A 23,632-nucleotide genomic window follows, 5' to 3' on the forward strand; every position below is an offset into this window, starting at 1 on the left:
ATTTCTTATTGTGAAGCAATAATAGTAACTTCTTTTTAGAAAATACTTTTTAAGTTGATTAATTTGGTAAGAATTATTATGGCACTTTTCTCTTTCCACTAAGTGTTGCTGAATATGACTGATAAGGTCAAATTACATTACTCTGAAAGATTTCTTGTAGTTGAATAGGGTTTATTCCAACTCTCTGGCTTAATTACCCTTCCTTGAAGAAGACAGTAAGCGGGGTTCAGATGCCTCTAATTAAACTCTAGGTGTCATCTGGCCACCATTCTCATGTCACATCTCTGCAGCTCCCCAGAGTTCCCACATGGTGAAGAACCTTTGTGAATGAAGGGGAATCTAAAGAAATGGTGGCAGGCTTGGATTTTATTCAAGTAGTATAGGTAGTGGAAGGCTGAGAGCGAGCAAGGGCTTTATTTTGTAACTTCAAGTTTCTGCCAGGCACTTGATTCCTTAGGTAATGTGACCTGGAGTTCCTAAAGGGATCCCATACCATTAAGGTTTATCCCTGGCCTCTGAATGTGGCTTTCAGGGAGGGAAGATGGAACTAATTGGCTGTACAAAATAAAATTTAAGATAACCTTCCAAACACAGTAAGGGAAGAGGCATGAGGAGGAATTGTCCCCTGGCCAAACAGGCCAGGACTGACAGGTGACAGTGGTGATGGAAGGCAGTTTTTAGTTGACTGTAAGCTGTAGCTACGGCTCTCCAAGGGGGAATTGTTGCCTGTGTGGGGTGAATGTCTCATCTCTGGACCATTATTAGCAGTGTCCGCGTGGCTGTCGGTCTGGGAGATTGTGGAGGATTCCTGTGTGGTTTTAAGTTTAAGATACAAGGCCTCTAAGGCCCCTTGCCACTTGGTGATTTTTTATGCCTCTGTGTGTGTGTGTGTGTATGTGTGTGTGTGTGTGTGTGTGTGTGTGTGCGTGTGCGCACTCAAGCATGAGTATTTAACAACTTCTGTACCAGCTTTAACTCTATAATGTGAAAGAAAATACTCGTTATTAGCTACTTAGGTATGGTATGCATGAGATTTGTTGGGCTTTGCAGTTCTATCAGCAGACACTCATATTGCTATATTGGGGGATATGTATGCATGCTATAGAAAGGATTATTAATTAAAACTTTTTTTCTGGTCACTGTGAAAGGGAGCCTCCTCAGAGTTACAGAGTTGGTTGATGAAGGAGACTAGTGACTGCCTAGACAGGGGTGGGCAAACTTTTTGACTCGAGGGCCACAATGGGTTCTTAAACTGGACCGGAGGGCCGGAACAAAAGCATGGATGGAGTGTTTGTGTGAACTAATATAAATTCAAAGGAAACATCATTACATAAAAGGGTACGGTCTTTTTTTTTTTTAGTTTTATTCATTTCAAACAGGCCGGATCCAGCCCGAGGGCCGTAGTTTGCCCACGGCTGGCCTAGAATAAAAATGGAGGGAAAGGAGGAGTTTGTTGAGAAGAAAGCTGAGCTGGCCTACTCTACTTTAAAAAGTTAAAAAGGAAGAACACCACTGATCTAGGGAATTTTTATCGAGTATTCCACAGATTCGGAGTAGAGTAATGATGGCTTATTAGTTCTGTAATCTATTTTCTAAAGGAATTATAGTGGTTTATTCGATAAGTGCTTTCATATAGCTCTGTAAAATATTTCAGATGTCTGTTAAATACCATTTATTTTTTACCTTTAAGATGTGGGAGTAGGTGTAGGGTGGGGTTTGAGTGGCCTGAATGTATTTACTTGAAAATAAAAGCTGTCATGTTTGTTTCTTGCTGCCATGAAGTACTACACATTTCAAAGAATTAGAATATTTCATAGCATTTGAATGCAGAAGCTAAAGTCTCTCCTCCCTTTCTTTCATTTAGGTTTCCACTTGAGTGGCACAGTAACAGAACCTGCAATACAATCGGAGCCAGAAACTGTTTGCAACGTGGCCATCAGCTTTGATCGTTGCAAGATTACCTCAGTGACCTGCAGCTGTGGAAACAAGGACATATTTTATTGTGCCCATGTTGTGGCACTGTCTTTATACCGCATTCGCAAGCCAGATCAGGTCAAATTACATCTTCCCATTTCAGAAACTCTCTTTCAAATGAATAGAGACCAACTACAAAAGTTTGTACAGTATTTGATCACAGTGCACCACACAGAAGTTTTGCCAACTGCTCAGAAATTAGCAGATGAAATTCTATCCCAGAATTCAGAAATTAACCAAGTTCATGGTGAGTATAGATATTCATTCTATAGATTTCTTCTGGACTCTGTTTTGTTTATAAGTTCAATTCTTCATAAAAATGAATTAAATGTGAGTTAGATCATCAGCATTGCTCTTATTAGATAGCTGAGAGAATTGTGTGTGTGTGTGTGTGTGTGTGTGTGTGTGTGCGCGCACGCTTTATATATTTATTATTGATTTCAGAGAGGGAGAGATAGAAACACCAATGATGAGAGAGAATCATTGATTAGCTGCCTCCTGTGTGCCCCCCCCGCCCCCCCACACTTGGGTTGAGCCCACAACCCAGGCATGTGCCCTGACCAGGAATCGAACCGTGACCATAGGCCAACGTTCAACCACTGAGCCACGCTGGCTGGGCCTAAGTTTGTTTTGCATTTTAAAACAATTCAGTTTTGTGCATTCTACTAGCTACCACATAGCCTTTTATGCTTAGAAAAATATTTCATTTGTTAAAGCTTGGCTTTTATATTTGGTAAAATTTCATCAAATACTAGATATTAGTTGTGGAAAACACTTATTTAACCATTTTATTTACCCATGTCAACTATTATCAGCAAACTGACTTGTGCATGCTCAGAATTTTTTTTCTGTTCTCTTTAAAAATTTATTTTCCAAGGCAGAAAGTTTGTGACAGAATGCCTCAAAGTAAGAAAATAAATTATTTTTAGAAAAATATTACAACTTGTTTATAGAGAGATTAGGATATGGCTATCATGAATAAGATATCTCCAAAAGGTTTTCTTTCATACATTGAACATGTGATTTCATTTATTTGTAAACACATTTACCAACTATTTATTTTGTGCATTGCAAATACGTTGACTCACAAGAATATATGCACAACTTTTCACAAATAGACACATCACCTATTTCATATATACTACATTAGGATAGGATAAATAATACTGTTAAATTATAGGTTGCTGTGCTTTTAAAACATTTAAACATAATTTCTGAAAGTTTTTTTTTTTTTTAATATATTTTATTGATTTTTTACAGAGAGGAAGGGAGAGAGATAGAGAGTTAGAAACATCGATGAGAGAGAAACATCGACCAGCTGCCTCCTGCACATCTCCTACCGGGGATGTGCCCGCAACCCAGGTACATGCCCTTGACCGGAATCGAACCTGGGACCCTTCAGTCCGCAAGCCGACGCTCTATCCACCGAGCCAAACCGGTTTCGGCAATTTCTGAAAGTTTTAAAAAAACATGTTGAAGACTGTGACGGTCTTGAGTAAGCAGTTTAGGGGCCTAACATTTTTACATTTCTTTAGTTGTATTGATTTGAGATACAGGGCCAGTCACTCAACCCTATTGTTTTAGGTTTTCTTCAAAGTCATTACTTGATATATAGCAAATATAAATGTTTAAGGAAAGCAGTTGGAGATAATTTCTTAAAAACTTTAAATTGTGAGCTATAACACACAGAAAAGTGCATAAAATATAAATTGCAGATTAACAAAGCAAACCAACACCCAGGCCAACAAATAGGCCACTCTCAGCACTGTCCATTAGAAATATAAGAGCCACATGTGTAATTTGATCTATTCAAGTAGCCCCATTTAAAACTAAACAAGTATCCAAAGACAGAGAAACAGCGATCAGACTATCAATCCCCAGAGGGAAAGTAGGGGAGGGTGGGGGTAAGGGGAAGAGATCAACTAAAGGACTTGTATGCATGCATATAAGCCAAACCAATGGACAAGGACAACAGCGGGGGGATGAGAGCATGAGTGGGGGGGGGGGCGGGGGGAGGAGTTGGGGGTTAATGGGGGGATGAGGACACATTAAAAAAAAATAAAAATAAACAAGTAAAATTAATTTTAATATGGGTTTTATTTATCTCAGTATATCCAAAATATTGATTCAACATCTTCATATTAATATCACAATATTCATAAGTATAAATTCAACATAAATATTGATATATTTTACCCTTTTATTCATATTAAGTCTTTGAAATCTGATGTCTGTTTTACACTTTCAGCACATCTTAAATCACACTATAGTCACATTGCAAATTCTCAATAGCCACATGTGGCTAGTGACTACCTTATTGGACAGCTCAACTCTAGAGTGTTCTAGGTACAAGAACAGCACTATTGTCCATTCCACTGTTAATAGATCTTGTTGTTTTGAATAGAGCTGCTTCAAGCATACTTTTACAAGTCTCTGGGTGCCATAAGGTATTTTTAACGTGGTTTTTAAGTCAGGAAAACCGGCATAGCCATGTTTCTGTTAGTACTCCCCATATCAGGCTCAGCTTTATTAAAGTAGCTGTCTTAAGGTGTGTAGAGCATTTTACTTGGTAGAGTCTACCAATCTATACTAATAAAAGGGTAATATGCTAATTAGACTAGGATACCTTCCGGGAGTTCTTCCAGACTTCCTTCTGGGCAAAGCCATGGTGGCGGAGCTGAGGCAGGGGTGGTTAGGGGTGATCAGGCCGGCAGGGGAGGGCAGTTAGGGGTGATCAGGACAGAAGGGGGGGCAGTTGGGGTTTATCAGGCTGGCAGGCAGGTGAGTGGTTAGGAGCCAGCGGTCCCGGATTGCGAGAGGGATGTCCAACTGCCAGTTTCAGACATCCCCTGAGGGGTCCCAGATTGGAAAGGGTGCAGGCCAGGCTGAGGGACACCCACCCTCGTGCATGAATTTCGTGCAGTGGGACTCTAGTCCTATATAATAAAGCTCTAATATGCTAATTAGACCGGCCGGTGGAACGACCTTCCTGAACAACCAGTAGGTGGGGGTGGCGGGGCTATGAGGCAGCTGGGGGAGCTGGGAGGGCCGAGCCCCTTGCATGAATTTTGTGCATCGGGCCTCTAGTGTTGAATAATAGCATTGTAAACACCTCTGCCACAGAAGTACCTTGGACCCACCCAGACCACATGTACTTAATGACTTTTGCAAGTCGGCTTCTGTTGTCATAGCATATGTCTCAATCTTGAAAATTCAGGCCAGCTAACAAATCATTTCAGAGATTTCTCACAAGCCCTATTGTGGCTTCCTACTAAATTGTTCATGGAGGCAGAAGAATCTATAATAATGAAAGTGTAATATGCTAATTAGACTGGACGTCCTTCCAGATGACCTTCCAGGCGAAGCCAGGGCTGCGAGGGAAGCCCGGGTCCCAGGTGCCTGCTGGTGGCCGCAGGGAAGCCCAGGTCCTGGGTGCCTGCCAGAGGCTGGAGGGAAGCCTGGGTCCTGGGTGCCTGAGGGAAGCTGGTGCTGGCAGCCGGGGGAAGGAAGGCCTACTCTTGCACAAATTTTGTGCATCAGGCCTCTAGTAGGATATAACATTTCTTCAAACTTCTATGCATTCTCTTTTTTTCTTGTTTTTATATATATTTTTATTTATTTTTTACAGAGAGGAAGGGAGAGGGATAGAGAGTTAGAAACATCGATGAGAGAGAAACATCAATCAGCTGCCTCCTGCATGCCCCCGACTGGGGAGGTGCCCGCAACCAAGGTACATGCCTTAACCGGAGTCGAACCTGGGACCCTTCAGTCCGGAGGCCGACGCTCTATCCACTGAGCCAAACCGGTTAGGGCTCTTCTTAATTCATTAGGGTCACTTGGTTCTCTGAGTTTTAGTTTAACCAGAAGTCCACACCAACAGTCAGCTGTTCATTCTGTATTTGTCTTCCTTGCTTGGATAGCAGCCTCCAAAGTTTCCTTTCTTAAAGCTTTTAAAATTCATTTCTATGTTGAAGTTGTGGGACTAATGAAACAGTGTAAACTAAAGTTGGGTGCAGAATGTGTTCACATGGCATATTTCTTTAAGAGTTTCTAAAATTGGAAGAAAAATATATCTAACGAAATATCAAGTGCAGAATGCAGGTTAGCTTTAGACTCAATGTGATTTTCAAGTAACTTTTTTGTATGAGAGCAGTGAACTGGAGCAGTTTCTCTCACCAGCTTTCTCTTCATTAATTTATCATCAGATTTCTCCAGCCTGGAAATGGGCCAATTACATGAGCTGCCTTCCTACTGCTTTCCATTCTAGTGACAAGTGGTAAAAAAGAAGAGAGGTAGGAAGCAGGCCGTGACCTTAAGTGATGAAATGGGAAATCTGCTCCCTGGAGGGTCTTATTGTAACTGTTAGATTAATGACTTAGTAGGGATGGGATTAAAAGTGTTTTTCAGTTATTTGACTACATGGTCCCATTGCCTCCAAACATCTGTACATAAAGCATTCTTTAACCTGTTTTTAAAAGCAGTACATTTTTGTATGGTTTTGTGGGTGTATTTTTTCTTTAAGAAAGATGGCTGGAATGTGAATATTGGGAAGAATATCTTAAAGACAATAAGGTTTAGCTTATCCAAATTTATTTTAGAAAAAGTCATAATTTGTAAGTAAATGCAATTTGGTAGTAGATTTTTCATTTTCCTAGTGAACTTATCCTAATGCTTCTCAAAATTCTATTAGTTGCTTTTCATTATTTTGAATATTTAAAAAATTTATATATTTTTTTATTGAAAGGGTGAGGGAGAGAGCAATAGAAACATCAATGATGAGAGAATCATTGATTAGTTGCCTCCTGCACGACCCCTGCTGGGGATCGAACCTGCAACCCGGGCATGTGTTCTGACGGGGAATTGACCGTGACCTTCTGGTTCATAGGTTGACACTCAACCACTGAGCCACACCAGTTGGGCTGAATATTTTATTTTTAAAAGAATTTTATCCTGAGGAATTAAAAACTTCTTCAAGTCTATTTCATGTACTTTGTTCCTCACAATTTCCTTATAAACTAGATATTGGGAATTTGTACCTGCAGTAGTTTCTAGATGAAGAAATGGGTTAGTGACCCATCCCAAAGTCACAGGTAGGAAAGGCAGTTGGAATGTAGATTTAGTCACCATAATAGTTCAGTTCTTGTTAGTAGGCTTTTTTTACATTTCATTGTTTCTATAAAGTTTTCCATGTTAACTTTGATTATATTATAAAATTAACCACTGTATGCTAAATAGTGGCTGTAAGATAGTAAATGTTAATGGCTATCCAGGGAAATTGCCAGTTACAGTTTTGTATTTTTTTAAATATATATTTTTCCGTCACCATTTATCACCCCTGTGTCGTCCTCCTCTCCTCCCACCCTCACAGTCACCACACTTTTGTCTGTGTCCGTGATTTCTTTATCTTTTTTCTTTTTTGCTGAATCCCTCCATCCATCCAACCTCACCCCTCCCTGACCCCCAAGCTACTAGCCTGCTCTCTATCTATGAATCTGTTTCTATTTTGCTTGTTAGGTCAGTTTGTTCATTAGATTCCACATATGAGTGAAATCATATGGTGCTTGTCTTTCTCTGACTGATTTATTTCACTTAGCATAATGCTCTCCAGGTCCATCCATTCTGTCCCAAAGGGCAATTTTTTTTTTTTTTTTTTTTTTTTACAGCCGAATAGAGTAGTTAGTATTTTATTGCGTAAATGTACCATAGTGTACCATAGCTATTTTATCTACTCATCTAGTGATGGAGGACACGTTGGCTGCTTTCAAATCTTGGCAGTTTTGCATTTTTTAAAATATATTTTTTATTCATTTTAGATAAGAAGGGAGAGGGGAGAGAGAGATAGAAACATCAATGATGAGAGAGGATCATTGATCGGCTGCTTCTTTCACACCCCACACTGGGGATCAAGCCCGCAACGAGGGCATGTGCCCTCGACCAGAATCGAACCCAGGACCCTTCAGTCCGTAGACCGACACTCTATCCATTGAGCCAAGCCAGCTAGGGCCAGTTTTGCATTTTTTTTAAAGCAAAATTATTTACTCTTGGTTTTATATTCTAATTAAACTTTCCAGCTTCCATACTCTTAGAAAAGAGGCTGGTGTCTTTGCTAAGTACTTATTTAGGAATTTGCTAATTTCTAAGTGCTTACTCACTTTTTTAGTTACTTCAACTCAGCCTTTTCTGGCATTGACGGTGAAACAAAAAAGGGTATGATCAACTGGTGGTTGATATAATTAGCAAATATATTCTATAGGAGAGAATAAAGACTAATTTTTCCTCATATGTAAACGCTCATTATCTTCTCTAACAATTTTGTAAGAATTTTAATGATGTAACATATGCATATATAGTAACAAATAATCTATAATAATAAAAGGGTAATATGCTAATTCGACTGGACATTCTTCCAGGAGCCATTGCAGATGTCTGGGGCCAGAGGGAAGCAGCCTGGGTCCTGGGTGCTGTAGGGAAGCCAGTGCTAGCAGCCAGGGGAAGGAAGGCCTACGCTTGCACGAATTTTCGTGCATCAGGCCTCTAGTAATACTAATAATATAACCTAATATAACCAAGTTTACCTCCTGTTGGGATTTCTGTAAGAAGCTTCTCATAGTTAAGAAGAGAGAAGAAACCAATTGAGGGATGGATGATTATTGGAAGTCAGCTTGCTTTTCTCTGACTTTCTGGCACATATTTCCTCTTTTACTTTTTCTCTTGTGCTCGTCTTTTAGCAACCTTTTTATGGGCTAGTCTGTACTGGGCAGATGACAACAAAAAGTGACAGACTGAGGGGAGGCTGTGACATTGGAACAGTGGGGAAGGGAGTTTATTTCCAGGGCCTAATGAATCCTAAAAGTAGGCTAGACTCATCCCTTACTAACTGCCATATGCCCAAATATACCATCTCCGTCAGCCAGATGTAGAAGGGATGTATTCACGTGTCCATAAGGGTTGGTACATCTCTTTCACTTCTGATTTTGTGACTCTTTGTAGTAGTATTTCTGCAGAAATCCAGGAGGCGCCTGTGATCCATACTGCAAAGGTGTACCTCTTGTACTTCTACCCTACCCAGATGTGTTTGTATAATTTTCTTAGATCAGATATTCAATTTGTTTGAGAGTGGTTCTTACTTTTTATAAACTAACACCATCAATTCCATTCATGCTGACTGTCTCACTAAACTTAGCCTCTGAATGCCTCTGTCTCTCCATGTCTTATATATCAATCTATTCAGGCTCCCCCAGATATTACCAAACACACACAAACTTATTCAGTCCCATGTTCATGTGTAACTTATGTGTACTTGATTGTAAGCTCCATCAGGGCCAAAATTATGACCTGTGTATCATGGTAGCCTTTCTAAGGACAATATTTAAGAAGTAATAGAGCCTTGCCTGGGTAGCTCAGTTGCTTAGAGTGTCATCCTGATATGCCAAGGTTGTGGGTTCAATCACTGGTCAGGGCACATACAAGAATCAACCAATGAATGCATAAGTAAGTGGTACAACAAATCAGTACTTCTCCTCCCTCTCCCTCTTTCTCTCTTCCCTCCTCTTTAAAAATCAATCAATAAATTTTTTAAAAAGTAATAGGCACAAGCAATTTGTTAAGCAAAAAGTAACACTTATTTTTTTCATTTCATTTTGTTCTTAGTATAAATTTGGAGATTTTTTCTTATAGACATACATGTTCCAAATCTAACATTGAGAGCCAGTTGGAGTTGTTTGGAGGCTTCATGTCACATCTTTCTTCCTTTTATTTTCCTGTAGATGGTTATATTCATTATAATTGGACTTGCTATTGCTATTGGCAACCAGTTTTTGCAAGTATCCTAGGGAGTTAATTTAGTTATTACAAGCATATACTTTATATTGTAGAACATTCTGACATTTGACAGTTGGTGAAACAAAGGTCTGATCAACTGGTGGTCAATATAATTAGCAAATACATTCTGAAGGAGAAAATAAAGTTGCTTTAAATATATTATCTCAAAGTGCAGTAATGTGAAATTTAAAATTTTTAAAAATAAGACTGTATCTTGGAAAAATGTATGGTAGTATAGAAGTATGTGAACATGAAAAGACAAGTCCTCATTGGCTCCCCACTCCCAATAGCTTCCTCCTTAGTCTCCAGTAACACCCTACTCCCCCAAGGCAACCACTGTTGACAGTGTGGTTTATATTCCTTGAGGCGATTTTCTTTGTGCGCACACATATGTATTATAATAACAGTTTAGAAAACATTTTTCTGCAGTTTGCTTCCTCTCTCAATATTTGTGAATATCTTTTTATGTTAGTATAAACAGGTCTATTATTGTTTTAAATTTTGTGTAATATTTTATAGAATGGATATATTTACCCATTAACCTACTGAATGATTTTTGAAGTTGTTTGTATTTTTTCTGACTATATACAGTGCTGCTGAGACCATCCTTTGTGTGTGTGTGTGTGTGTGTGTGTGTGTGTGTGTGTAAGTAATTTTGAATAATAATAGTAGTAAAAATTTCTTAGCAGTAGAAATGCCAGAGCAAGTGGTATATACATTTTGTATTTTAGCCTTATTGCCCAACTAGGGGCCCAGTGCACTAATTCATGTGCCTTGAAAGGAACTGTGGGCCGCGAGGCTGTGGTGGGCACAGGGGCTGGTCTCAGCTCTTCCTCCGCGCCCCCACTCAGTCCCTCCCTCCACGGCCCCTGGTCCCCTGTCTGCCAGCAGCACCACTCCCGCCACCGCTCCCACATGCTGCTGGCGCTGGCCCCGCTCACATCCTCTGATGGCATGGAGCAACTGGGGCCAGCACCGTCAGCGGGTGTGAGCACCGGGCTGGACCGTGGTGCGTGGGAGCAAAGAATTTACAGTAACCACCAGATGCTTGACCCGATGACAGCGACTGGCGCCCCACCTTGGTCTGGTGCCCCTGCTCACCTGCTCCACCATCCCGCCAAGGCCGATGCCCACCATGTTCGGCGCTCTGCTGCCTGCTGTGGACGCCCACCTTGTTTTGCCCATGCCCCCTGGTGGTCAGCACATGTCACAGCAACCAGTTGTTCAGTTCGGTTTTCCCACCGTTTGGTCTATTTGCATATTAGTGTTTTATATATATAGATTTTGCTCTAAAAATTACTGGTTTTACTCTTAAGTTTTAACTAAAACTTGATGATTTAAATGTGGTTTTTTTTTAAATTGATGGAATATACAGTCATGTACAGGTGATACTTTTTCCTTCACATGAAAAAAATATTTTATTTACCAAAAGAGGAATAATCTTAGAACTTAACTCTTAATTTGGAGGAATTACATCTCTTACTCAAGAGGAATTTGCTAGGGTAATGCAAAGATAGCCCAAAACTCTTCCTCCTTTTCTTTTCACCTCCAAATCTTGCCTTTCCTTACATCCTGTAGTCATCTCTGACATTGCCCCAACTTTCATAATTTATAAAGGATTGCTACCAGCTGCAATCAGCTTCCTCAACATCCCTCTCTCCTTTAATTAACCCTAAGTATCTCCATGTTGGCTGGATGAGCTTATACATGGGTTTCTTGTACCTCCCACTATAGGACTATTCAGAGTGTTTAGGAACGTTAGAAGTTAGACAGCCTAAGTTAAAATACTGGGGATAAGTAACTAATTCTCTTCAGGTCTCAGTTTTCTTATTTGTAAAATATAGACAATAAAGAGTGCCTATTTCATAAGGTCAGGAAGGTTCAAGGAGTAAATACGAGTAGCTCTTACCACCATTATTGTGATGTGGTAATTGGCATGAGTCTTCATAGGCGGTGATAGATACCTGAGGAAGATATTTGTGAACCAGTTTTTAAAACCATCTTTTAAAATAATCTGAACAACCCATTCTTGAAGATTGAAAACATTGTAGATATCTTTTAATAAATTTGAAGAGTTGGATTATCTAAAATTGAGACTTTCTGAGAACATTTCTTTTAAATATTTATATTTGTGTATCAAGTAATTGTTAATACATTTATTAGCTAACTAATGGAACATGATTTACCTGTTATGCACTCTGTTTATACTCTGCATTTTTAAATGAGCATTGGAGAATGTACATATACTTCATTGCTCTTTGTCCCTATAAAAATACATGATTATTTCTGTACATGAATAAGTATATTATTGAACTTCTGAAGTAAATTAGATGATAATAAAAGATGAATAATACAATCAGATGAGAGGAAAATAATAGAGGAGGAGCTATAAAAACCCTGACAGGCCTATTTTAGTTCCCTGAGATATATGCTGATTACAGTGCTTCTTCTTTCCTTCCTTGGCATTTAGCTGAAGGGAAGGTGGCTTGTTTAGGGAGCAGAGCTGGCACATGCCAGGGCTCCCTAAGTCATTAGCTCCATGATAAAGAAATCAGGTTGTCCTCTAACAGCTTCTGGAGAGGATATCACACTGTATCATGGCAATAGAATTACATGGACAGACCATTGAGAATAGAAGGTGATGAAGGATCTGTCTGTTTCAGCTACCACAAAACTATAAATTGAAATTAGTCACTACTTTGAAATGAGGATTTAATTAAGAATAAAATTTAAATATTTTCTCAAGTGTTTTTATTTATTTGCTGCTGTTGTCCTCTCTAAAGAAAGGCTTTTTTGAGTCTGAATCACTTGAAGTTTGCTGCCTTGCCTCCTTCTTGGTGCCAATAGTTGATGTCAGGATTTTGCCTTCAGCTTGTAAGAGGTGTACTGGTGCCTTTGTAAACCACAGACTTTTATATTCCCTAGTTTTAACAGCAGGCATTACAATGGTAAGAAAGGCATTCTTCTACAGGTCCCTCAAAAGAGGCTTAATTCATCACTTACGCAGTGCAGACATCTGCCTGTATTCTGCCTATATAAACTGAACTTGACAATTTAATTTTAACACAAAAGAACACTGCTACATACATGTAAATAGTTATAGCATTATTTTGGACAATAGAGTTACTAAAGCAGTTAGGTCACAGTTAAGAGGAAGATGTAAACTAAAAGCCGTTCACTTCTTTGAATTTGCTTCCCAGCAGAGTAAGAAGAGAAGAGAAAGCATTAAGTTCCCCACTAGAAACCACAGCTATAGATAATGCCACATACCAAACGAAGCATAAGCCAGTTGTGAACATGTCTTAATATCTCAGTTTTAAATTTGCAGAATGATTTGATGTTTCTTAGTGCTTAGAACCAACTATTTCTGTGACATGAGACAGATACCTCATTCAGTGTGTCTCTAATGTGCTTCATATAGTACACTGAGAGGCCTCTGATGCTTTAGGACCCTGAATACTTTTCAATACAAAGAATGTGCCACCACGTCTAACATTCTCTCCAAATATAGAATTCTCCCCCCACTCTTACCCCCTATTTTTATCCTGGCAAAGATTCCAATCCAGTAGATCTGAGGTGGTATTTTTCACAGTGTGCCTCAAGAATTTTCATATACACTTAAATTTGAGAACCGCAGGGGGAAGGGGAGTTTTGATATTGGGATAAATCAAACTAAATTAAGTAACAGATAGGGGAAGCTAAAGATTTGACAGTGGTTCTTCAAGTCTATGATTTCTCCTTTGCTTGCCTCCTATGGTATTACATAACCAAGGTAGGAGGGTAAGTCAGATCCACACTCCCCAGTTGGGAATGAGAGACAGTTAAACTGTTTCACTTTCTTCAACAGATGATTTCACTTTCCCTGAAGGCTTGCAACTTTGACAAATTAAGCTTTGGTAATAAAATGCTCACAAAGATTAATGATACAGTTATAAAAAGTTATAGCATTTATAATTATATATAAGAGTAAAAATATGATAGGTTTTAAAACACTTACGTGGACCATTTAATTTCCATACACAGATTCTGGTTCCTGTCCAACTGGGGGAATATCTAAGAGTAAATGTATATATACATGAATGATGTTTCTCTCTGCATGCCTTTTTCAAAACTAAATGCTGAGAGATTTGTCTTTGATAACAGACGGCCATTAACAAGTACAAATAAATTTTGCAAATCTGCATTTTATACAAGGCTTAGGCAACACTTTAATGCATGTAATCAAGACATTAGGATTTGATTAGTTAAACTCTATCATTGAAGTTTAATAAATGAATTTTCTATTTTAAGGGGATCATCATTGTAGACATTTAATTTTCTGGACTATAATATATATTGTACATGTCTTACTCCTAAAATGTTGAGTTATACTTATAGTAAGTTTATATCAACTAGTTATCTTTGCTTGCATTGCAATGGCTAAGTGAGGATGTTTTCTACAGAGCCACATGAGGTTTCTAACTTTTATTTTCTAGTTAATTTTTTATCCCTACATTATGAATTTTAGGGTTGAGGAAATGGAGACCTAAGGAGCTTAAGTGATTTTCTGGAGGACATGGTTTTTCTAAACTGAGCCTAGAACTGAAGACTTCTCAATTCTAATCCAGGATTAGGAACCGCACACGTCCTTGCAACTTGTGTGGAGACTTTATTAGCCTGTTTGCAGTAAAATTTTGTCTTTGGCCATTTTTCCTCTGTGTTGCCGCCTCCCTCCCCCATTTGCTCAAGAAGTAAATTAAGTTTAGCCAGGCAGGCATGGCTCAGTGGTTGAGCATGGACCTATGAACCAGGAGGTCATGGTTTGATTCCTGGTCAGGGCACATGCCTGGGTTGTAGGCTTGATTCCCAGTGTAGGGTATGCAGGAGGCAGCCGATTAATGATTCACTCTTATTGATGTTACTATCTCTCCTTCTCCCTTCCTCTCTGAAATAAAGAAAAAAAAGAAAGAAAGAAATGTTAATTCTAATACTAGTTCACAGCCCCCCAATAAAAACCACAACTTGATTTCCTTAAGAACTTGAGAAACATAATTTCATGTGTTTAGACATTTGCTGTTAGATGTCTTTCAAGATGGACAAGAAGAAAAATCTGTATGCATGTAAATTAAATGATTCATTAAAGGCATTTTAAATCTGTCATATATTTAAAAAATATGATAGTGTTTTAAAACCTACTAGATTATAAGGAAAAATTCATTGTGTAATTCAAGTCAAATAAAAGTGATTCCTGATTATTATTCCTAGTACTTCTCTTTCTTAGTATGAAAAATACAAGAATTGAGTATATCCTGAAGTTTGGGAGAGTATCTGAATGTTAACTCATTTGCCACTTCAAGCCAAGAAGCCTAGGATTTTCTCCAAACCAAATTAAAATCTACTTAAAATATCTGGATATTTCTGTGGCAAACAGAAACTCCAAGCCTCATAGAGCTCTGACCCAAGCAGCGAAGGGTAGCACAACTCCCTCACACCACAGGACAGTCAGCCCCCATCCATGTCCTTCTGAGGCAGGACTCCTTGTAGGTCTGTGCCTGCAGTTTCCAATAGAAAACAATTTTAAAATCATAAAAATTGGGGGAAATAACCATTCTGAGGGTAGAAATCAGAGAAACAGTGAGGAATGCATAATCAGTACCTTGTCAGAGTTTTCTCTAAGAAGAGGATAAGAAGGGACATGCCAGATATCCCAGGATTTTAGGAAGATATTGGGAAGAGCTAAAATATAAAAGTTGAGACTCTATAGTTTAGTTGTTTGGGAAGTCTCTTCTGACGAATGCACGTGTCTGCCAGTCTCTCTGTGTTCTGTGTCTGTCTTTTCCTAGAATCTAGGCAATTGGCTGGATTAGGGACTCTGAATCCCTGTGGGATACAGATGTAGCCCCAGTAAACTCTTCACATCATTGTTGTATCCTTAAATCTTTCTGTACAAGAGAACCATGCCAGCAGATGCCTACAAACATCTGTGTCATTCCTTAAATTTATCTTTAATTTACGGTTCATAATACTTGCCTTGATGCCTCCTGGATTCAAACTTTAGTTCCAAGGTTCTGGGATATATTCTTCCCCAGGGGAGAGAATAAGACTGGATTTGGCATTGTGGCTGAGGATAAGTCTTAATAACTCCTAACCTGTTTCTCCTCTCTAGAACAGGGATCATAATCTATGCTCATCTCCGGCGGACATTGTGAAGAGAAACTGAAGTAGTGAAATAATGTGTTTGAAGACACTAGCAGTGGTTCCTGTTTGATAGGAGTCATATGCATGCCTTTTTCCCTCCCTCTTTCCCCTTCTTCCTCCCAATACTTGATTGCCTGACAGTGACAAACACTAGCTAGGTATTAGGAAGCAGTCGTGAGCAGGGCAGATAAAATCCTTGCTCTCTGGGGGCTTAAATTTCTACCTAGTACCTACTTGGAACAGCTTTCTCTGCCTTCCAAAAGAGCAATCTCTCCTGGTCTTCTTAATAGACCACACATTCCCATTGCCATCCTTGCTGATTCTCTTTCCCAGCCTTTAAATGTTGGGCTTCATGTTAGATGCTCTTTTTATCCCATACTACCTACAACAGGATACCCTGTTGATATCCTGTCCTCTCTCTTGGCTATTTCAAAGGTACTTCAAATTCACCACATCTAAATGTGAACTCATGACCTAAACACTACCCCTCCTACCCCCAAACCTGATCCTGCTCCAATGATCTGTGTATCAGTGAGTTTACAATATCTTGTCCAGTTGTTTAATCTAAAAACCCCTATGTCTCTCAACCCTTGATCTCCCATACCTCACATATCCACTTCTTCAAGTCCTATTGATTGTCCTATTTAGTTCTCCATTTCTGTTCTCACTGCTGTTTTTCAAGCGACCACTTCATCCTTTGTACAGACCATCAAAATCTCATCCTCACTGTTCTCATATATTTTTGCTTCCCAATCATTCACACTTTAGAGTGATACTTTTTAGATACATAAATATGTTCACATGGTTCCAGAATTTGAAAGTATGAAGAGGTACTCAGTGAAGAGCCTCCTCTTCTCATGAAACTGTTACTCATCCTAAACATTCTTTCAAGACATTTTATGCATATGTAAGAAAATACTAACACACAAGCTGTTTTTAAAACTTTATTGTTTATTAAAAAGATGGTAGGAATGGCCAGGGAGAGGTTAATGGGAGAAAAAGGAGACATATGTAATACTTTAAACTATAAAGAATTTAAACTAAAAAAAAAAAATGGTACACTATATATAGTTTTCTTCATCTTGTTATTTTTTCCCAATCAACAGTATATGCTGGATATCTTTCCATTGTAGTACATAGAGAATCTTCTCATTAATTTTTATGGCTGCTTAATATTTCATGGTACAAATATTGAAATTGATGTACATCAGGACAAAACATCTTTTACTGTCTAGAGCAGTGGTTCTCAACCTTCCTAATGCCGTGACCCTTTAATACAGTTCCTCATGTTGTGGTGACCCCCAACCATAAAATTATTTTCGTCGCTACTTCATAACTGTAATTTTGCTACTGTTATGAATCGTAATGTAAATATCTGATATGAAGGATGTATTTTCATTGTTCGCCACCCACAGGTTGAGAACCGCTGGTCTAGAGTATTCCATTCTTCCAGTTTGGATAACCTTGTCATGAATTCCCATTCATTACTCTAAGGGGGGAAAACTGAGGTCACTTGCCAGGGTTCTCAGGGTCTGGCCCTTTCTTCTCTTCTCCAGGGTTGTCTTGTATTGCTTTTTCCCTCGTCCTCTACTTTGTTGTTCCTTGGACATGAACTATCTTTTATTTACTCTACATACCACATCCCTTCCCACCTGAGACCTCTGCAGGAGCTCTTAGTCTCACATGCAGACCCAGACGTTCAACGCAGGAGCTGCCGAGCTGTGGTGACTTGGCAGTGGCGGTTCTCAGGTGACGCACCCAGAACCAGAGAGGAAGGAGCCCGATTCCAGGGTGTGTCACCGGAGAACTGCCCTCTCACAATCCGGGACCCCTTGGGGGATGTCAGAGAGCCAGAGAGGAAGGAGCCCGATTCCAGGGTGTGTCACCGGAGAACTGCCCTCTCACAATCCGGGACCCCTTGGGGGATGTCAGAGAGCCAGTTTTGGCCCGTTTCCCCACAGGCCAGGCCGAGGGACCCCACGCACCGCCCCAGGTGCTGCCGGCCAGGGAGGGACCACAGGAGGTTGGCTCCAGGGAGTGTCCACCTGTCTTGCCCAGTTCTGCCCTGCCAGCCACCCTCTAATTAATTTTTTCAATGTGCACAAATCCATGCACCGGGGCACTAGTTATTATATATCTGTATGTGTGATTATTAGATTGATATTTACCTCATACACTAAGAAGTGTTTCTTATATAGTGAGTTGCAACCCCTAAGGGATTATGAAATCAGTTTTTAAAATTATGACAAGATCTTTAAAAAAAGGAACTAGAATAGAAAATACCAGACCTCTTTACTTATAGTAAGGGTATTTTTTCATCATACTGTCCTTCAGATTAATAGATAGATGTGATCACATAAGTACCCAGATACATAGGTGTATTGGTATGATGTAAATTGTATTTCTTATTATGGATCTTAGTTAAAAAGAGTTTGAAAGACATTGAACTAGATGATAAATTCTGTGAGGATAGGAATTCTATATATTTTGTAAACCATTCCATTCCCAAATCTAGCAGAGGGCACTCAGTATATATGCTGGCTGAACAAATGAATGAAAGCACACCTTCCCAGAATGGTTTATAGACCTACTGTCTTATTCCTCAGGACTAATGGATCCTGGTTATTATTTTATTAATAAATAATGAAACATAATTTTTACCTGTCTAAATATGTGGGTGATTTTTAATTTCTAAGGTAGTCTACATACAGGGCTTATTACATAGCTATTATCTTTTGTGTGTACTTCAGCAATAAAATATTTACGCAGTTTGGCAAGGTGATACTACAACCTGGTTTAGTACAACAGCTGCACTGCCTGTTCCCATGTGGCTTGATTTCCCTTTTTAATCTTCAGTTTTGTCAGCATGTAGTTTATACAGCAGCAGATAATGGTGAAGGCTTCTTGAATTAATATAGTGAAGAGAGAAATACTCTGCTGAATTTAGTTGGTTTCATGTTTTTCTAAGTCTTTGAAAAACATTTTCTTAACATGTCCTACACAGTAGAGGTTTATAAACATCACGTATTTACAATGAGACACTTTTGTGACTTTTTTATTCTTTAAAGAACTTGTAAACTCATCTCCAAAGGTAGAATCTCTGATCTTAAAAAATGGGAATGTTTCAGTTCTAAAGTAGTCTGCATCTTGGCTTAGCATAAATTAGGAAAATCCAGGAAATACAAGAATGCCTCTTGTATTTATTTTAAGTCATAAATTTGTATGTGTAATTGACTTGAGATTGGATTAAAAAGTGTTTAGACAAAGAGTACATAATCTTAATTCTTTTCAAGTTTATTATCAGAGCCCTTTTAGCACAGCCTTTATCTAGCATATGTGTTATTTTTTCTTTTTATTTCTAGGTGCTCCTGATCCAACAGCAGGTGCTAGTATAGATGATGAAAACTGCTGGCACTTAGATGAAGAGCAGGTTCAAGAACAGGTTAAACTGTTCCTTTCCCAGGGCGGGTACCACGGATCAGGGAAGCAGCTTAATTTGCTCTTTGCAAAGGTATGATTGTTTATTTTTAAAGAAATATTCTAAATATATACAAATACAGCAGGTATCTTTATATGATCATGTTTACAATAGTGTAAAGACTTGTCTTTTGAATATTTTTTTTAAGAATACATTCTAAGTTAATCAATTAGAAACTTCTGTGTTCTAACACAAGTATTAATTTGCTTAGATGTCATTAGACACGATGCGGAACCCTTTTCTCTCTCTCAGTTCCTATTAATAAAATTGTGACAATTTATACAATTTTGAAAAAACATTCCCATACTAAAGCCAAAATAAATACCTTAGTGGTATTTAAAATGCCGTTTTGTCTTTTTCTAATTAATTTCCCCAGTATCTTGAATATAGCCCTTAAAAGGTGCTTTATATTTTTAGTTTAATAATGTCAGTATCTTTAAATTTCTTTTAAAAGCATAGACTTTGAAGTCATATAGACCAGGGTTTAGATCTAAGTTCAAAATCTTACTAAGTAGTGAAACTTGGAAAGTTTTTAAAGTTAGTTTCCTCATCTGTAAAATTAGCTAATAGTAACATATCTCCTCAAGTTGTTATCATGGTGTTAAATGATAATGGTGTCTAACATGTATTTGGGCCTTGGTAAATATTAATTTTCATCACCAAAATTTGATGACCTAAGAAACAAAGTTAGCTTTGTTATAAGTTCTGTGTGAGCAAAAGTTGTATCTGTTGTTTTATAAGAACTTTTAATACCACAAACACAAATCTAAATATTGGATAAAATGCTTTTTTAATCATATTAAATCATTGTTTTTTCATTGGAGTTACAGCCATCATTACTGGTATTATATTCAGATTGGCTTTAAGGGAACAGATCATTGTACATTGATACTTTTGTTAAATCTTTCTAATATTCATAATAATTAAAATGTGTCTTTCAGTTCAGAAGAATTACAGTAAACTCTGTTACTAGTTATGACCAAAAAGTAGTGTATTCATCATATTCTCTTAATAAATACTTATTCAATATACCAGGGGTGGGGAACTTCCAGCCTATGGGCTGTATAAGGCCCACAAAATCATTTGGTCTGGCCCTGCCAAGGCATGAGGGGTAAGTTAATTAAATGTTTGACAAAATATAACAGGCTAATTTTTAAGCTGATAATTTGTATGGCCTGAGAATGATGTTATAAATATCCAAATGTCCCTTGGCAGAAAAAGGTTCTCCACCCTTGCGGCATATACCATACAGAGATTGCCAATTTTCTGATGATTAGATTAAAAAAATATACTTAACTCTAAAACTATTCCACACATGATTTACTCATCTTTAGTAACTCACAGGCACTTCAAACTCCTTTAATGCCTCAGAGTCAACAGTCTGAAAATTAATTACCATTACGCTATAGATGTAGTACTGGCATGTTGGTTAATATTACTGGTTTATATGCTTACTAGTGCTTATTTTCATTGTTATTTCTAGCTGAGTAATAGGTTAGAAATTTATCAGGAAAGAAAACATTAAATCAAACTTGATATAGTGGTAACTATTAAAGTTTTAGTATATTTAGACACACTGAAAGTATTTCATAGTCTCATGCCAGCAGAATACACTGTGGCCTAGTAGAAGCAATGTGAAAGAGGTGTTAGACTGGCCTTCATTAGTAGTTTTTATCTGTATATGATGTATATATTACATATGACATATGAAGTAACATCAACTTCTAATTTTGGGAATGGCATAACTTTTAGTATTCAGTAGAGTTAAGACAGATCTGGGTTCTGATTTTGTCACCATATATTTGACCCCTTTAACCCTTTGTACTTTAACTTGGTTTTATAATTCATAAAATGGGGATTATAATCTGGCCTACTTTATATGGTTGTTATAAAGATTAAATGGTAAGTATAAATGTAAAAAACTTTTAAGTATGATGCACAATAAATGGCAAGTCCTTCTCTTTCTTCCAATATTTATCTTTTCATGAATTTTTAGTGCTTCCATATTAGTAATAAACTCCTTTTTAAGATTACTGAAATAACCTTCCTGGAAGCACAACCCTTGTGGTTTACTGTAGAAGTGCTCAAATTCTAGAACCTATGAGGGGATTCCATCACTTGTTAGGGTACCAGCCTGAGGCAAGATGTATTCATCTGGAGGTTTGAGATGCTTTATTGAAGATCTGCTATTTCGTCCTCATTTGCTGTTCACAAAGAGAATCTTGAATCAAAGGACCCACTTCTCCTTTTTCACTGTTCATGACCTTGCTTTAGGAATTTCCTATAGAGAGAACTGCTGGTATTCAGCTGGGATTCTTGTTGAAAGCATAGCTCTTCACTTTTGGAAAGGATGGTTTCATTTAGGGTTTCCTGTTAGCCTTGTGTTTCTTTTCTTCCTTTTATTTTGGAAATGTAGCACAAGAGTAATGGACAGAGAGCTTGAGGTTCCAGCGTGAGAGACTGAGAACTTCCTAGGGCCCTGGTCATGATTCTGCTTCGTGGATTGCTCGTTTAGAGCCAAAAAAGTTCTTGAACCTACAGCCCTGTTCACTTTCCTTTTACCATTGCAAAAACAATCCATCGAAGTGAATATGCTACTGTTCTTTATGCCACAGAACTTGGGGTGAGAGAGAACTTACTGAAATTACTAATTTACCTCAAAAATTGAAGAGTTGCACAACTTTCTGAATATACTAAAAACCACTGAATTGCACAATTTAAATTGGTGAATTGTATGTATGTGAATGTTGTCTCAATAAAACTCTTTCTAAAAAACTGCAGGACAGATGCTATCATAAACATCATTAGGTCAATTCAGAAGATCCCTAAAGAGTTCTTAGTAGCTTGCTTTTTAGGCTCACCTCTTCTGGTGGGAAGTGCAATCAACTGGAGAGTCAGGAAGATGCCAAATGATTTGTCTTCTTGGTTTTGATACTGTTTTTCTGGGAGCTAGCAATTTTTCTTTTTGAATTGGAAGTTAGTCAAATTTCTTTGCTTGTGTGGATTCTAAAACAATATAGAAAAACTAAGAGTCAGTTCTTTGATTCAATTACCATTTAGGGTAGAAACCAGTTTTAACAACTTTTGTTTGCTTAAGAGAGTTGGTGTTGAGAATTAACTGCCCCCCCCCCCCCCCCCGCCCCTCCAAGAAAAGTGATCTGTCTCTGTATTGCTATTTGTTTTGAACATTTTTTAAAAAGTCTGTTTTGTTTTTTTCCCCCCACTAGGTCCGGGAGATGCTGAAGATGAGGGACTCTAATGGGGCCCGCATGTTGACCTTGATAACAGAGCAATTCATGGCTGATCCTCGTCTGTCACTTTGGAGGCAACAAGGCACTGCGATGACTGACAAATATAGGCAGCTCTGGGATGAACTGGGTAAATATAAGTTTCCTGACAGATTGCCATTGAGTTATATGGATGAAGACTATGTTGAATGTTTAAAGAGCATGATCAGTGTAGCTGAAGAGAGAGCGCTACTCCTATATGAACTTGTTGCTGTGATATACTGGGTAGAAGACAGGGAGAATAAGAATTTTGCAGGAAACAATCTTGGCAGGGTTTGGAGGGAACTGTCTGATCTTAAGGAAAGTGAGCACAGGAACCAGCCTTTAAATATTTGAAAAACTGTATTACTTTGAATAAGTATTTTGTATAAAAGTTAGTTTTTTGTTTCTAGAGTAATATTGTGATCAATTCAGCTAAAATTTGGCTGTTTTTCCCTTTTGCCTACATTAAAAATATCAAAAGTAGTTTGAACATTCATTTTATATTTTGACTGTTATAGATTAAAATGAACTAATGATCATAAGAATGAAAAATATAGAGCAGACTCTAATTTTTATTGCTTTCCAAATCCTTGGTGGTAAAGATACTAATACAGCAGGTGGTTGAAAAAAATGAGAAACAGCTGTCGTATTCTCTGGGAAATGTTGGGGGATTACTCTTGTTACCTAATGCTCATTGCTAAAGAATTAATAATTTACTTATTATTTTGTCTTTCTATTAAGGAGTCTATGTGGCAAGTGGAATTTTTAACCAGTACTTTATTGTGTTTGTATTAATTTTAAGTTCTAGGTATATTTACTAAAACATCCTAGTCTAAATGCAGTTGAGTAGTAGAAGTCTTCACATCTTCATACCTGTCTTCATCTTGCCTAATGATGGGGAACACATCCTGCT

At 38.1% G+C, this 23,632-nt stretch overlaps 1 protein-coding gene across 2 annotated transcripts in view; it reads left to right on the forward strand.

Moving 5' to 3' along the window:
• ZSWIM6 (zinc finger SWIM-type containing 6) overlaps positions 1-23,632 on the forward strand; it is a 241,038-nt gene that overhangs the window by 161,401 nt on the left and 56,005 nt on the right. For both annotated transcript variants that reach the window (XM_070412035.1, XM_070412034.1), the window contains exons 2-4: positions 1,865-2,221; positions 19,335-19,483; positions 22,678-22,828. In XM_070412035.1, the coding sequence (XP_070268136.1) occupies positions 1,865-2,221; positions 19,335-19,483; positions 22,678-22,828 (657 nt within the window). The remainder of the gene's footprint in view (positions 1-1,864; positions 2,222-19,334; positions 19,484-22,677; positions 22,829-23,632) is intronic.

This window comes from Myotis yumanensis, unplaced genomic scaffold, assembly GCF_028538775.1.
Source record: "Myotis yumanensis isolate MYYU_CA2020_CCGP unplaced genomic scaffold, mMyoYum1.0.hap1 SCAF_4, whole genome shotgun sequence".
NCBI classification, from domain to species: domain Eukaryota; kingdom Metazoa; phylum Chordata; class Mammalia; order Chiroptera; family Vespertilionidae; genus Myotis; species Myotis yumanensis.